The 16,584-nt window shown below is 34.9% G+C and overlaps 1 protein-coding gene across 1 annotated transcript in view; it reads right to left on the bottom strand.

Moving 5' to 3' along the window:
- Positions 1–16,584, bottom strand: part of LOC117237531 (cysteine-rich secretory protein 2-like) — an 85,831-nt gene that overhangs the window by 6,761 nt on the left and 62,486 nt on the right. The window contains exons 4-5 of the mRNA XM_033501579.1: positions 13,403–13,539; positions 1,591–1,736 (exon numbers count right to left, since the gene is read on the bottom strand). Of these exons, the coding sequence (XP_033357470.1) occupies positions 1,591–1,736; positions 13,403–13,539 (283 nt within the window). The remainder of the gene's footprint in view (positions 1–1,590; positions 1,737–13,402; positions 13,540–16,584) is intronic.

Below are 16,584 nucleotides of genomic sequence, written 5' to 3'. Positions count from 1 at the left end.
AGCAAGTTATCGTTAGGCAGAAGTAGAACAATGCTGGTGAATCGTAACTTCGAATCAGACTAGGAACTTTCGCCTCAACAATAACAGCTTTTTCTACTGGGAGTCTACGGTCTTCCGCGTATTTATAGGCTTATTCATACGAGGCTACTGAATAATGTATTACCTATTTTTAGAAAAGAATTTCTTACATTGAAACTTTGTACGAAGTAGCAAATAGAATTTTATTTATACGCGGCTCAAAGCTATAAGAAAGAGATTGTAACGAGAAGAGGTTTTATTGTATGAAACAGGAGATTACTTTCCGTTGCTATTGGCAATTCCAATGATTGAAACATTCGTTAAAGAAATGCAGAGATACAAATAATGAGTATAAAAATATGTAAATCTTGTTGCAAGTGAATTAATTACGGTAAATTACAAGATACACTGAATCACTGTACATTGTGATTAATGCTGCACGAAAGAAATCAAACAATTCAAATTGGTAGTAATCATTTAAACAATTTGATTTCCCCTATTTTATCCTTCGGTCATTTTTCTTAAATTTCACTACGAACTTTTCGAATAATCCAATAGCCCAAAAAGTCCAAAGTAAAATGTAATTCTAAAAATTATCAAATACTTTCGGCTATATCAAGATACTCAAATATTCTAGTCCAGAAAAAAATCAAGCTTCCTCGATAAATTCTAATACTCTAATGTGTTAGTCAAACACTGTAACTCCCTTCGCTCGAAACTTGAAATAATAATATTACACGAGTAAATCCTTTGGTAGTAACAATGATAGTTAGCGACTTAATTGAAAGGTATCGATGTGGCAATTATACGGAAATAAGGATCCGCCTTTGTCTGCGTTCTGTGGTGCACTCTACTCGAAATTCTATGCCCTATGCGCCAGAATTCTGCGGTTATTGGAGCACCACGGGGACAATCATCCCCTGCAGCGAGAATATCTTCCTCTGGGGCACGAATACATTATGCGTACAATCCACGAAAGATCTTTTGAAGTAAATTTGAATAATAAAGAATTTTAAGCCCTTACAGAGATGAAAGGTTTGTAGATGCTAGAATAAGATACGCTCGCTGCGAAATACATACATAGCTTAGCTCCTTTTGCATAATTTTGTAAATGCGAAAATTTGGAAATTTCATGAAGCAATAAGAAAATCAGATTCAAATAGAAATATTCATAACTTATTTATATTCGCTTCTTTCTGATTTAGAAAAATAGATTGGTGGATGTTAGTTAAACGTTAAACGTACTTTCTGATATATTTTAATCCTAAATCACCCGAAACTTTCTTGTCTAAATAATAACGGGCTTTTCTATTGAACATACCGCGATCTTCGGCGTCTTCAAACGAAGTTTGGAATAAATTCGAAGGCACAAGACGTTACTGTATCACTTTCCCACAGAAATTTAATTATTTTAAGACTATGAAGTAACGCAATGTTTAGAATATTTCCATGAATTTCATCAAGTCTATTGTTCTGCTCGAAGAACGTCGAGGATTAGATTAAGCTGATACGACTTTGATTGCCCATTGTATGCAGGAATATGTAATCTTACTTGAAAATTTTTAAACTCACCATAGCGTCCTTCTCGTTGTAATGAAGATATTTTGCCCACTCGACCCGAAATCATCCAAATATCGACCGGTTGCATTGTCATGTACCAAACCGAGGCATCGATTAGCCCATTTCTGTGCAGCTTTACCCAAACCTGGATGCCACTTCTGAAACAATATAATATTTCCTGGTCATATTACGTATCATATACTCCTGTTCATAATTATCAGAGATTCATCATTAGAGACACTTATAATAAAATAAGAAACATTTATAGTAAATGAATAAATACAATAAATAAATTTAGGAAATGAAAATCTTTAAAAATTGTCACTTGATTTGTAAACTAAAAAACCAGCGAAGAGCCATCTCCTCAATTGTTAAAATTCCTTAATCAATTTTCGATGTATTTATGTTATATCTAGAAAACAGCAGTAAGCACGAGAAATATAAAAAAGTCATTGCCCGGCTATTTTTAAAGATGAAAATCCTTTTAAAGCACAATCTCAAATGGCCTCATAACCAGCACGATCCCTTCACATCCACTTCGCGATACAATCTCCACAGAAATTTATCGAAGAACCCCTCCGTAGGTTCCCTCCATGAAACGAAAGCGACTGTAACCAAGTGGTACTTCGTTTATTCGGAGCCCGTTAATTTTCACCTCGGTATCGCTTTAACGCGAGAGCGATCCGAGTTTCCTCATAAAAATTTATAACTCGCCACGACCTTACGATAGTCGCGTCCGGCCATCGAACCGCGGCGTTAAGCACTTTTACGCGAACGTCTCGAAGAGGGAAGGACTTTTCTGTACGAGCCCCGCGAATTTGCCAGCCCCGCTTTTCACGTGAAGATTAGAACGATACCGTGGCGTCGTGAATGCATCGTCGCGTCGGCATCGTAACGAACCGCTCGTAAACGAGAGTTTATTAAGATGTACTATTTATTAGAGGAACGCGGATATGTTTACGTAGGTACTAGTGGCATTAGGCACTGTGTTAGGCATCTCTTCGAGATGAAATCTTACGCCTATATTAAATATCAAGCAATAGTTTATTACTTTATTTAAATTTCGTGAAATTATAAAATCTAGGAGGAAGAAATAGCGATGAAATAGTATCAAAGGAATCTTTGAAACTACATTTCATGGCGACAATATTAGAAAGCAGAATTTGATAATGTAAAATGATTGCAGAAATTATAAATAAAATGTCATGCTGGTGTATAAATTAAAAATTCAGGAAATTTCCGTGAAACTTAACTTTCTTCCTGATTAAGCGTGTGGTAAACGCAAATAAAAAAATCATCCAATTTTGTTCCGTTGAAATTTTACAGAGCCTTTGCAGAATACAATTAGTTCAATTATCTTACGTCCGTGTAGTTGAAACAATTACAGAACATCGCGAGCAGGATGCGTTAATGGAATGAAGCCTGCATTTAACAAATGAAATCCAACTTTGAAATAAAGCAGTCTGTGTAATTTGTATTAAACAGAAATTCCAGATAAATCTGCATATTCCTGCAACGAATTCGTAGAACGAGTTAGAGTGAATTGTAATTTATAAAATTAGTTTCGTTACTCGGCAAAGATATCGTTTTCCCCTTACATACTTTCTTATAGTTAAGGAAATGGATCCGTTTTTCATTGGCGTATTTGACATGAAATGATATTAAGCTTTCTGTAGATGTTTTTTAACGTAATCCTCATCGAACCAAAAGTGTGAAATCCATCTATGAATGAATGAAATTATACTTTTGCAACTATAATTCAAACGGTAATTAACGCCGAAATGTTGTGACAAGAATCTTATTGTAATTGTAAAATAATAATTGGTTACAACGCTGTACTAATTATTTTCAACAAGAAATATCTTGGAAAAATCTTGTACAGGAGTTCCAATAAATCTGTAATTACTTATATGAATTCTTTCTCCTTTAGGATGGGTGAACACTCTTGACCACTGTTTCATTTCATGTTTGACTATTATACTATAATTATTTTTGTCATAAACTGACATTTAATATAAATTAGCACAGTTCTATGTCAGAAACTAGTACCACAGAAGAGTAAATTTAGTTTTAGCTCGTAAGCACAGTTCTATGTCAGAAACTAGTACCACAGAAGAGTAAATTTAGCTTTAGCTCGTAAGAAATATAAAAATTATACAAAAATTACTGAAATAAATTGTTAAAAGTGTTAAATTACAATAAACATTTAAGAGTTATTAAATTTGATTCAATTATAATAGAACAATCATTTTTCACAACATCGGGAAAGATCGTTCGACCAACCAATCGGAACATTGTCAAGAGTATGTCACCGGGTATACATGTAAAGTGGTCATTTTCATTTCTATTTCCGTACCGTGAATATCGAAAACAAATTTTGTTTTACTTACTAACAATTATTAAATTATTTATTTAATATTACATTTAAAAAAGTGATTAGTAGCATTAAAGTGATTTAAGTGATTATGTTACGATAGAAAAATCATTTCTTATGACATCAGCAAAAATCGTTAATGTGTATACATCAATTTACGCGCAGTCTGATACACATAGACTTGAAAATATACCATTTATATAAAACACTTGTGCCACTAATTTAAAACAACTCTATTGCTAATTTATAAATATATGTCATTAATTTCAGACAATTATTCCATTAATTTGTGACAATTTACTATTAATTAAAAACAAATATTCCATTAATTTTTAACAATTAATTTATAGTAAAATGCTATTAATTTGAAAAAATTAAATTAATGATTTATTTTATTTCATCTACTATTCATTAAAGCCTTGAAATCTTTCACATGATATTTTATTTCTATTTAATTCTAGTTTTTAATGTTAAATACTTTACTTAATTTTTCATTTCACTACTTCATATAAAATCAGTGCAATGCACTAGCAGTGCAAAATGTACCCATTGATTGACTATGGAATTTAACTCTTCGTGTCCGCTCAAGGCCAAAGAATTAAACCGTTTTCATGGACTTGAGGAAGCAACTGTAATGAAATCAAGGACCACGAAATCTCGCCATCCAATCATGCATGTACTATTGGTAAACCGCATGGTTTGCTTCCTTTGGCGATGAATTCCAATCTTCAAATATGATTATTTGAGCTCAGATACGGGTTTAATACGAGTTCTATCAATATGTATACACTTCAATAACTAAGAACATAAAATATATCTTTATTGAAAGATATTTAAAACGCATCTCTATGCTCGTGTACAAACCTAACAGAGTGATGTACAGATTTTATTTTTGTCTTAATGATTTTCGACTTATTGTCATAATCTATAGCATTCTCTGCTTTTGAAAACATAATTGATAAAATTATTTGAGAACCAAATATAATGCAGTTAAATGTCCTGAACAATTTCCTACGTATTGTACCCTATTCCCTTTAACAAATTAGATATTATATTATAATTAATAATAAGATATAATATTGCGTATGAATGGTCTATATTTTATGAATAGATACTAACTTGTAAGATATATTTTGATAATAATCTTTACTCTCGCTCGCACACTTATAGATATACTCATATTAAAATCACGTACAGCACTAATTAATAAATTTCAATACTAACTAATTCTTTACTATCCAATAGTTTTACATCTTTTGCTCTCGATAACATGAATGACAATTACTCGTGAATCAAGTATAATACAAGCATGTTTAAGAACCTTTTACGTAATCTATTTATCGTCTATTCATAAATCTATTCACGAATCCATTTCCTTCTCTCCAATTATACATTAAATTGAAACAAATAAAATCTAGTGCAATGTAGGATAAGATATTTTATAGATAGATATTTTATAGATATTTTATAGATAAATATTTTATAGATAGATATTTTATCAATAAATAGAATTATCAATTTATGATATGTAATGAGATCCGAGAATATTCGCCTCCCCGTGGTGGGTCCCAGTAATTAGTAACGTTTTCCAAACATTAATATCTCGAAATACTATTGTAAATATTAGACAGTTAATATAATATTAACTTTAATATTACAGGCATATTACCATTTGTAAAACGATACACATATTAATATTTCCGAGTATTACTATCAGAAAAACAATATCAACCTAGCAACTACTTTAATACATTCCAACCTAGGTTATCAAAAATTCCTTTCGGAGTTTCATGATCTAAACTGGACTGGTACTAGCCGCGGGGGCATCGTAGGACGTCCTGGGATCCCGTGGACCGCCGTAGGACGCCGTGATATATCTCGAGAACATCGTGGAACGAGCGCGTTTTAGCTTTAACGAATTATAAGATACTTACGTTAAGCCGATCGCAACCCCATTATGTACAATGACGCTTGTCGAACTCGCAACGAAAAATAAAAATCTATTTTCTTTCGCCCCTCCCGCTGATTACATAACACAAATTGTTCTCGAGATTTATTGGCTCGCTATCGTTCATCTATTGCATTCCTTCTATCTATTGCACAGCGTACTCGTTCGCGCGTCGGTCAACGTGTACTTGAGATTCCCTTGTATTCGTAAGTCGGCCAAAGGACACCTTTGTTTTAGTGACTACTCGATAACTGTTCGCTCATTGCGTCGAGTCGCGAGAGTTATCGTCGAGCCGATGGTACTCGCAAAGTCCAGTCAAGGATATGCGACTCTGCCCAATTGGTACTTCGGTACTCAGACAGGGTTAGAATCTGTAATTTGATGTACTTCGTAATCTTGTTCGGCGAGTCCCTCCCACTGGGAGTGGACCCTTCTAGTTCAGTTGGGACAAGTTCCTCGTAATCCTAATCAGTGGTTCCTCTCATCGGGAGCTCCACTTGTTCATTTGAAGTGTGTCAGATTACAGGCCCGCACGCTCGATCCTTGGCTGGGCAACCGCGACATCATCGGTCGATGACTTCGACCGTGGTTCGCGTAAATTTCGAACGGCGAAGCAGGATTCGAGTGACGGTCAATCTTTGAACCTCCCGCCGAAACTTAGTGTTATATTGCGCACGGGAATGCGTCACGTAGGTTCCTTGCTTCTTTCGAGAGATCGCGATCTCGTTCGTTCCGGGCACGTCACGATTTTTCTTTTATTCTCTGATTCATCGTTATCCCTTTTGCCTTCCCTCTTTTTAAGGGAAGTTCAGTTAACTCATGTCAGAGTTTACAATTTTTCGATATTTTGAAAGTTAGAGTTTAATAGAACGACTCGAATTCCCCTTTGCAAGACACGAAATTACGAATAAAGTATCGATAGTTTTGTTTTCTTTCCGCCGTTTCAAGTTAGACAAATGTATCTTTGATACTGTTCATAACGATCGGCGTAATTGCGTGGAAGATAGCTGTTGTGTCGTGTGTGCCTTATTTTAAGATTATAAAATTCACGTGAGCGCTGTGTAGGAAGTAGATATTGCGTGATGCATGAATTACTTTAAGTTTGTATTCATGTAATATTCATGTAAGCGCTGCGTAGGAGATAGGTGTTTCACAGCTTAGGCTCAGAACTCGACATTCTTCCCAACAACTTGAATGTCGAGATTTGCAAGCAATTTTGAGTGACTCGTGAGCAGGTTTCGTAATTACCTGCTCATGGTGAGACCTGGTAATTGGCATCGTTTTTCAAAGATTAGTCTTCACGTCATCCTACCCTTTCTTTACATTATTTTATCATTACTACGCTAACATAGTCCAGTGTAGATCATGCAAAAGTTCTTTCGGAATCTTTTCGTTGAACTGACAATCCCTCGTGGGACGCCTGTGGAATACCGCAAGGACCTCGTGGGGCGCGTGCGTCTTAGTTTTAATTAATTAGTTTTAATAACCTTTATAATAATGTGTATAATCTTTGTATAGAAGATGAATGTTACGTCGTGTATGCTTGCTTCTAAGTTTATAAAGATTTGTGTAATCCTTATATATATACATGTGTGTGTATTTATTCATTTATTTATTCATTTATGATATAATATAATATGTATAACGGTTCCATATAATATACACGTATATCATGTAAAGATTATGGAGAGTTGCGTGCTATATGCTTTTAAGTTTTATATGTATTAGTTTTAACTTTCAACTGAGGCAGCTAACGCGGGATGCGTGCGTCTTAACCTTAATTAATCATAAGGGAGATCTTATGCCTCAGTAAATTATTAGCATCCATCGTGGGACGCAAGGAATATCGTAGAAACATTGTGAGATACGTGTATTCAAGTTCTAGTTGATTTTAAGACAGATATATCTAGGTTAAGTCCATGGTGCACGATCTCTCTACCAAGATACATTACCTAACATAGAGCAAAAAGTTAAAAGCTCCTTTATCTAATTCTTTCAAATACTAAATTATTAAACAGAACGATTGATTTAACAAAGTATTTATAGTTTAATTTCGCCCTAAGTGGAGGTCTTTGATGCGAGAGACTGCTAGTAGAGCTGCTATCTAATGTACATTAAATTAAGTAGGTTTTAGTTCTAAGATCTAGATTAAGTTAATTTTAAGTCTCATTGGTGGACGACGAGAGACGAGTAGGGATTTTATTCTTCGTTTCAAGTTTTAGTCTTAAGTCTTGGTTTTAAACCTTGATCTTTGAGTCTTAATTTTAAGTTTTAGAATTAGTTTTAAGTCTTACATAGTTTTAACATATTTCTGAAATTTTGGTGACTATTTCACTCTTTCGTGAAACACGGAAAAACAGTGAATGTCACATCTATACCTCGTCTGTGATTGTATCGTTCGGAAGCCGAAAAATTGAATTATACGGCTTTCAACGTTATTACCGAATCGTTCTCGCATTTTCTACTCTTCCAGATTGTTTCCTCTGTTATTGCCTCCGAATCAACGGATAAGCTCCTTGTGTTCCAACTTTTGTTAATGAAAATCGCGCTGCATCGCGGAAATTACCAACTTTCCTCGAAGCGGTTGATTCACTTTATGAGATTTGGAAACGTATAATGATACGATGTTTGTGCTAGTGTTGGTGTTTGGAGTTAGAATTCTGTGAAAGTAACTATTATTTCCCTCTTTCTCTTTTTAACACTATAACTTCTAAATTCGTCAAAATAATAGCTTTAGACTTTTTGTTTTTTCTTCTTTGAGGATTATCTGAAACATACAGCTGTTTTTAGCGAAATTAATATTCACCTTTATTAAAATAGAAACATGAATGATCATGTACGTACTTACCTACTAATTTATTATCATATCGTTTTAATTAAAGATATCTTCGTGTAATATATTTAGGTTTATATGTGGTGGTAATGACAGAGGCTTCGCGTATATTCGTGAAATTTTTTAATCGTGTATAAAATTTTAGAAATTATGTTAAATTCTTTGATTAATTCTCCTTCCCATGAAGAAGATTGTGGAACGTGAACGGAATATGGAAACTTACAAATTGAGTTACATTTAGAAAGTTATGAAGTTTTCACAAGGTCGAGGTCTAAAACTTCAAAAGTGTAGAATACAGAAAAATTATGTAGATTTTGTGGAGTTATGGAGTTCTTTAACATGTTTTGTGTCATAGACTAGTTTACAGATGTAAAACTTTCAACGGATAAAGATGTTTGCCACGCTGCACTGTTAGAGAAAGATACCATACTACAACAGTGAAACAATATGACGATTTTCAAAGCTGATTTAAAATATTTAAATGTCCTATTTTATTATCGAAACAGTTGTTAATATTTATCGCGTGTTAATTTTAGTGGAGAATCATACACGTGGTTTCGAACGTTCCATGTCTTGATTAAAATTGAGTATTTTCCTGTCCATGAGTAATTAAATGGCTTGAAAGTCTGGCTGATGAACAGCAGCGCGTTCCAATGTTATTTGACAATAACGAATGCTGGTACTTCAACCACAGGGATTCATCATCGTTAATGCGTTGCCCGTGAATAATCAGGATCAGGGCATGACTTATGAGATTATTTATTATGCATTAGCCGTAATAGCGGGAAATATCCGCGAAACAACGTAACGATCGTCCATTTTGGTTTTACCGGCAATCAACTTAAAATTCATCATTTGACGCGAGCTATAAAGCTCCCACGGTAACCGTACAATCCGTTGTTACGATAGTGAAACGTGTTTAATGGCAAACGCGAAGTAATTGTTTCGGATGTTGAATGAACAAAACGCTCTGTAACGAGATTGATTTTGGTGACGAGTTACTGTATTCCACGTCGACATGAACCAAATCGAAAATTTATTTGTAAATAAAAATACATGAAATATTTCCACATAGAATTGTTTCTATACGATACGATATAAAAATCGTATATTTAAAACTTTTGTGTTAGATCAGTAACTTTTAAATAAGCTATAAAATGTTGATTCGCGAATATTCAGAAAATATCCGATTCGATGGATGTTCAAAATCCAATTAGGATGTTCGTGATTATTTGAATAATAATACGGAATATTTCTACATGAAACTGTTTACTATAACATAGAATTTGAATATTCGACAAATTTTCTAAAAAAGGATATGAAATTTTGTGAAACATTAATATTTGAGATGCTTGCAATTACTTGAATAGAGATAATATAGAAGTACATGAACATCGAACAGTCTGCTAATAGAAAAATAATCGAGTCCCATATTAACTGAACTGGTATTATCTTCAGTAAAACTCTACATATTACCTATAGATTATCTGATATCTCGAAAATGCCCTTATTTTATTTTCAAATATAATTCCCAATTTCAAAGATTCGCTTTCAATTATTAAAAAAAAAGAATTTCAATTATAACAACGAATCGCGTACTAGAATCACGTTTCTTCGTGGCAGGTGGAATTTTATCAAATGAAGGCGGGAAGGCCGGAACCCCTTTGTGTCTCTTCCACGCTTCGTTAGCCACCCCGACAAAAGCAACTGCTCGGTTTTTTAGGAAAGAAAACGCGGCTCATTGCCTCGACGAGAGGGAATTCGTCCGTCGCGGCGAGAGAAGCTTGGGATCGTTAAACCGACGCCTGTTACAAATGTTTCCACTCGCTCAAACGGCGAACGATTCACCACCGGCTTGTTCAAAGCTACCAATGTTACACTCGGCTCTACTACTCGTGCTTCGTCACGCCACAAAAATAATCGAATTCGCTACGACTCGTTGGTAAATGCAATTGATTTATTTACAGCGAGGATGTAAGGATGTTGTGATGTTTTTGGAAGGGTAGTTTTGGTTTGGTGCCTTTGGCTGAGGTAATAAAGCGTGAAATGCATAAGCTTTGTAAATTAAATATTAGATAACATGTACAAGTAGTGTACTTATGAACTAAAGTGTACATATAGGAATATAAATTGCTCATAAATATATCCTATTTTTATTATTTCAAACATAAGACTAATTAGATGTTTTCGTCGAAAAATACACGTATTCTTGTGAGAAAGAATTTAGAATTCACCGTATATTTAGAATTTAAAATCACTGTTTCCTTCTCTCAGCGATAAACTGACTTTTATTTTATGAAATTTCGTAACTACGCGCTTTTCGTCTAACGTTTAACAGCAAAAAAAATATCGAATGAAACTTCAATAGCATTGCCAAAACCAAACGTGGAGTATACAATCGGAGGGAAATAACGTTGTTTATAGGGAAAGTAGTTTCGCGGTCCTGATTATGTAAACTGCAGTTCGTACGTAAAGTTTAATGCTGGTTTTACTGGGATAAACATGATCCAAAAGTAATCTCCATTTTCACGATAAGACCAACAGAATATCAATTTCCTTTGTTTCTCTTTTTTTTGTATGTTTCTTTTTCTTATTTATTGATTTCGTTTTCACTAAGGGGATTTTGGAAATCGTGAATGAGAAAACGATGCCATTGTTTGCATAGAATAATTCTAAATTTAGTCAAGATACTAATGTCGATTTCAAACAAAATTTAGTATCGATTTTATCAGCTCAACTGAAAAAAATGTTTCAAACATGAAAATTAACATTTTACATAAAATTCCTATAACAAAAAATAAAAAATAAATAAAAAATGGGGAAAAAATAAAAATATGATATGAATGAATAAAAAATAAATTCGGACAGCGGACTGTGTACAACTAAAACTCGTTATTCGGCAAATTGATCTGAACAATTTTTTAATCAAGAAGCGAAGGGAAGATATAGTGAAATTTTTTAATTAAAATTTCTTTATTAAAAAATTCTTAAGCTCTGAAGCATTTAATTTTTATCCCAAAATTTTAACTCAAAGTTTGCAACTTTCTTTCATAACAATGTATTCTGTTACGTTACTGCAACAGCAACATTTCCTTAATCGCTCCCTTAGCATTAAATTTCCTGTTTATAATTATGTTTAGACAAATACAGAATGTCCAACGCAGTTAGGACGATCACAATACCAATTATTAATAACAATCGTCAATTTCCATTTCATCCATCGTAAGGAAAGACCTTCGTGAACCAACATTTCTTTTTCTTGTTTCCTCATAGAAAGATCCAGTTGTAAAAGAGACAAACCAAAAACTCAGAAATTTCATCAAAGAAACCATCTCCTATCTCCGCGAATATAGAGGGAAGAACCTTGCTCCAGCGTGTACCGCGCTTTGTTTCACGTCGATATCCCGATCCCTCGCATCGAAAGCTCGCTCTGTTAAAATGCACGAGCGCGCCGGCGATGAATGGCGGTGGAAATTCTTGGAAACGCCGTGACCCACTTTTTTTTCCTGGGAATGCGTACGTTCCCTAGTAGTTGTGGGCAGCAGTGGGGGTAGTAGCAATAAAAAAGACGCTGACTCGGCGTCTGTCGCTGGCCAGCGCACAGGTGCTGCGCTTGGGATAGGTCAGCACTAGAGTGGAAGAAAGAGAAAGATAACGACACCGAACCGCTCGAAATTATGCTTCGCTTCGAACGAACGATATCTATGGTACGGAAAGTCGGTTCGACATGAAACAAAAACTGGGTTAAAGGGGAAGAATTGCTGCTTCTGACGGCGTGAGTTATGGGGAGTTGGTGTTGATAGATTTGGAATTACGGTCCGGTGAATTTTAGGGGCATTTAATAGGCGATTGAACATGCAATCATACTTTCACGTTATTGTTTATTTGAAAAGTAATTAATGATAAAAAAGGAATAGCTAAAAGCTAATAAAATTGAAAACAATAATCGAGAATTGATAGATGATAACATTTAGAAATTAATTGAATTTAAAAAATAGATCGCATATAAATATCACATACGTGAGCGGAATTCTTGAATCCCTTTGGATATATTCATGGTTAAATTTTTGTAATCAAAGTACTGGTACCATATTGTTAATTACATAATTAGTAATAATGTAAAAATAACAGAGATAACGATATTTGCAAAGAATAGAAGATCGAGAGAAATTTGTTAGCATTACCGTGTCTGAAATAATGAAGAACATTTAAGTTGAAAATTATGAGAAGATATACGCTTCAAGGTAATCATTTCGTATGCAAATATAATTTTAATCGTCCGCCTGGAAACCTTAATTCAACCGGCCCTCCCCTCGGTTTCAATTAAATCTGTTAATCAGGAAATCGTTGTACAAACTAATCTGAAATTTTCAATTAAAATGGAGTACTGCGAAGTCAATTGCAGAGGGCGAAATTAACAATCGTTGACAACTTACTCCCCTGCCTTTCCATTCTAATTTTATTCAAAGTATAAATTTTACTCTGTACCTTCCTTTAAATTTACTTCCTCTCTTAAGACAACGTCATAAATAAAAATCATGTTAGTAAATGATTAATAAATTAATAAAATTAACAATAAAATAATAACGCAATACGAATGATTTAAAAAATGAACTACAAGGTAGGCAATGAAATTTCAAGTGTAACGATAAAGTTGCAAGCGACTCACCATGGCGAGCATATTAGCCGCTGGAGGATTGACTTGCGTGCGAAAATAGTTATGCGTGTCGACGATCTTCTGTCGGACCCTGCCGCTGTTCGTTCTTAGTAGCTTGACAGGCACTCTGTCCCCATACAGCCTTGGTGCTGAAAGCAGAGGCAAACGTTCCTCTCAACAACGTCTCGATAACCGATACTCCTTGTCAATAAAAGTCCTCTTTTTCCCTTTTCCCTCTGTCTTTCACCCTCCCCTCTCTTTACGCGCGTTGCTCCATTTCCTTCCCTTTCGCCCATGGAACAAATGTCCGCTTTAAAGGGGAATATCGACAGCGCCGCCAACTCCAAACAGGGCAATAACGTTCTATTTTCATATCCTTTACCCCTGTTCGCTGCTCTGCGATTCCGCGTTTCGCGGATCGCTTTGTCGAAGAGAAACAAACGGAACAGAGACTCATGTTCGAAATTGAGACGGGATATGCGATTTTCCAAATGGCGCCGAATGGCAACCTTCGGAAAGGACGTTGCTTCTTCCTGAACATTTTTGTCGATTGTGGTGAGGCATCGGAAGGGTTGTGCAAACGGAACAACTGTTGTGCAAACGAAACTGTTGCGTTTGAACACATTTAATTTGTGATAACGCGTGTGTCTGGATTTTCAACCTGTGAATCACGCACGATTTGCGAAGATATTTCTTGAATAATTAAGACGATGCTGAACTCACGATATTGGCGTGATTTTTCCATTATATTTTAGATCGATTGAGAAAGTCGTGATATCTTTCGACTAACTTAGATCTTCATATTTAGAATTCATAAGAGTTGGCCTCGAATCGGAGCTCCCTTTTTTATTCCATAAAAAGTGCATCAAAAAAACGTCGGGAAATAACCTACGTAAGTTCAAGCAATATCTCAACTCTTTTAACGCATCAAACTGTTTATGATCGAGTGCTTTCAAGTTTTTATTACAGCTAAGGATGGATAATTGAAAAGTTCCATTACGCTGCTATGAGACGTAAAGTACCTACATCTCGAGAGATTGCTATAGTTCTCCTCGACATTATCAGCGACAGAACAAAAGATATTGAAATCGTTTAAAAAATAAGTTTATCTTTCCCAGTATACCACTAAAATACTGATACACCTAAAAACTGAAAATACAAGCTTTTATGGAAACGGTCACTCAATTCTCAGAGAAAGAGATTTATATAAAAGAAATTCCCACAATGGCTTATTTCGTCGTCGAACGAGAAAACGAAAGACGCGCCATTAAACGAAGTTATATCGGATCCCCGAACAATGGGTGACATTTATTTTAATGTGAACGAACACTTGCCATGTGCGTTAAGCCGTGATACACGGGTTGCCCGTGTAATTTTTGTCCAATTACCGGTCAACAATGAAGCCAGCGGGAACGCGTCTATTATAAAAACGCCCTATATCACCGGATCTGAACGGGCGATCATATTTTACTTCCGTAACGTTAGCTGCAAATGCATTTGTAAAGCGACGCATGTAACCAGCTAACACCGGCTAATAACCGATATAAGGGAGTGCTCGTAAAAAAGCTCGTCAACTCCCATGCACTTCTAGCTTTCTACAATTATTTCGAAAATTGGTCGTGTGATTCGAAGTAGCCAGATTCACATATTATGAGAATAGTTTGTTGCAATTCTGTCGTATCATCAGCTTGCCTCTTTTTTTACTTTTTTTTCTTTAAAATATTTAAAGTAAAGTATACTGTAAAATCTTAAGTTATTAAAATGTCAATCTTAAAGTATTATAAAACCTTAATCGCGTCTATTCGCGAGAATAAAAAGAAAAAATAAATTTGCAAAAGTTATTCAGTTCTGTTTCTGTAGTTTCGTTGTTTCGAGCACCTCGGGTAGTTTCTTACAGTTACCATCACATAAGTAATTTAAGACAGATTTTATTCGATCACAGACACAACTCGAATTCTTAATTTTATTAAATCACCCGCCTATTTTACATTTTATCATTTCATGATAATACCTTACACGATTTTCTACAAAGTTTCCACCATTTTCACAGAATCTTCATTCCACATAAATTCAGCGTCTAATTAAGGGTTCCTTTGAGTGGAACATTTTCCTAACACCGACCATCCTTTTATCTAAGAACCTGGGTAACTTTATCGACGAGTCCATTAACAGAGCAAACACGAAACCCATTTTTCTTACTGCCGCGTGTCCCAAAATTATTATTTTAATTAAAAAGTTTTCGGCGCGTTAAATTGCTCATCACATCCCATTGAAAAATTCCATCTTTTTACAGAACGTAAAGATAGAAAAAATAGCGAACCTAGTGGTTCATAAAATCGACTTGTGTATTGTCAAAATTTTGGCGTTTTAATGGAAAATTAGATGAAAATTTCATTTCAACAAACTAGAATTCGTAGAAATAAATAGCAAATATGTGTTGATTCGGTTAAAAGAAATATAATGTTAATAATATAACAATCCATAAAACATGCGGAATGAAATAACGATATGAAAAGAGAAAGTTTCACTTCCTTCATCGACTCTGGAAACGTTCGAGAACTCAGAAACAGTTTCTATTCGCATTTACCGAGTCATTGTATCTTCAAGTCACGAGTAGCAGCCCTTGCGTATTTCGCAGGGTAAGAATTTCGCTGTGATTAATGGTAACGAAAATTCAACTTGGTTCGAGCGACAGTAGCGATATTACTCACGTCATAGTTCGCAAACTCCGGCCCTCGGTAAATACAGATTGGGCGATTTTCTTTCGCTAGATTCCCGACGACAGCTGCGTCCAAGATTTCTCTACGAAGCCGCTCAGACTTCTTCTCACACCGGCAAAATTTCTGGAATGGTTTACCAGTTCCAACTTCTTTTCGACGTGGAACCAAAAATATTTTTCAAATTATGAGACAGCCTGTCCAACGATTTTCTATTATTAGGCCGTTTTTTCAATCTCTTCGTACTTCTCCTAAGTTTAACTAACGATAAAGGTTCCGCTGAATGATCTTGAAATTTAAAAATGTGAAATTAGATATTGAAATATCGTGTGTGAACCTATCTCCACAATCTCCACAAAGATTAAAGCGAAGCAGAAATGTATTTTCAACATCATTCTACGTACCTCAAACTAGTTTGCTATGTAATTTCTACCATTATTGAGATAGTTGTCATAACGGGACACCGGTTCTTGCATG

The sequence above is a fragment of the Bombus vosnesenskii genome, unplaced genomic scaffold (assembly GCF_011952255.1).
Source record: "Bombus vosnesenskii isolate JDL3184/JDL3185 unplaced genomic scaffold, Bvos_JDL3184-5_v1.1 scf7180000013379, whole genome shotgun sequence".
NCBI classification, from domain to species: domain Eukaryota; kingdom Metazoa; phylum Arthropoda; class Insecta; order Hymenoptera; family Apidae; genus Bombus; species Bombus vosnesenskii.
This window is presented reverse-complemented; position numbering and strand designations above follow the sequence as displayed.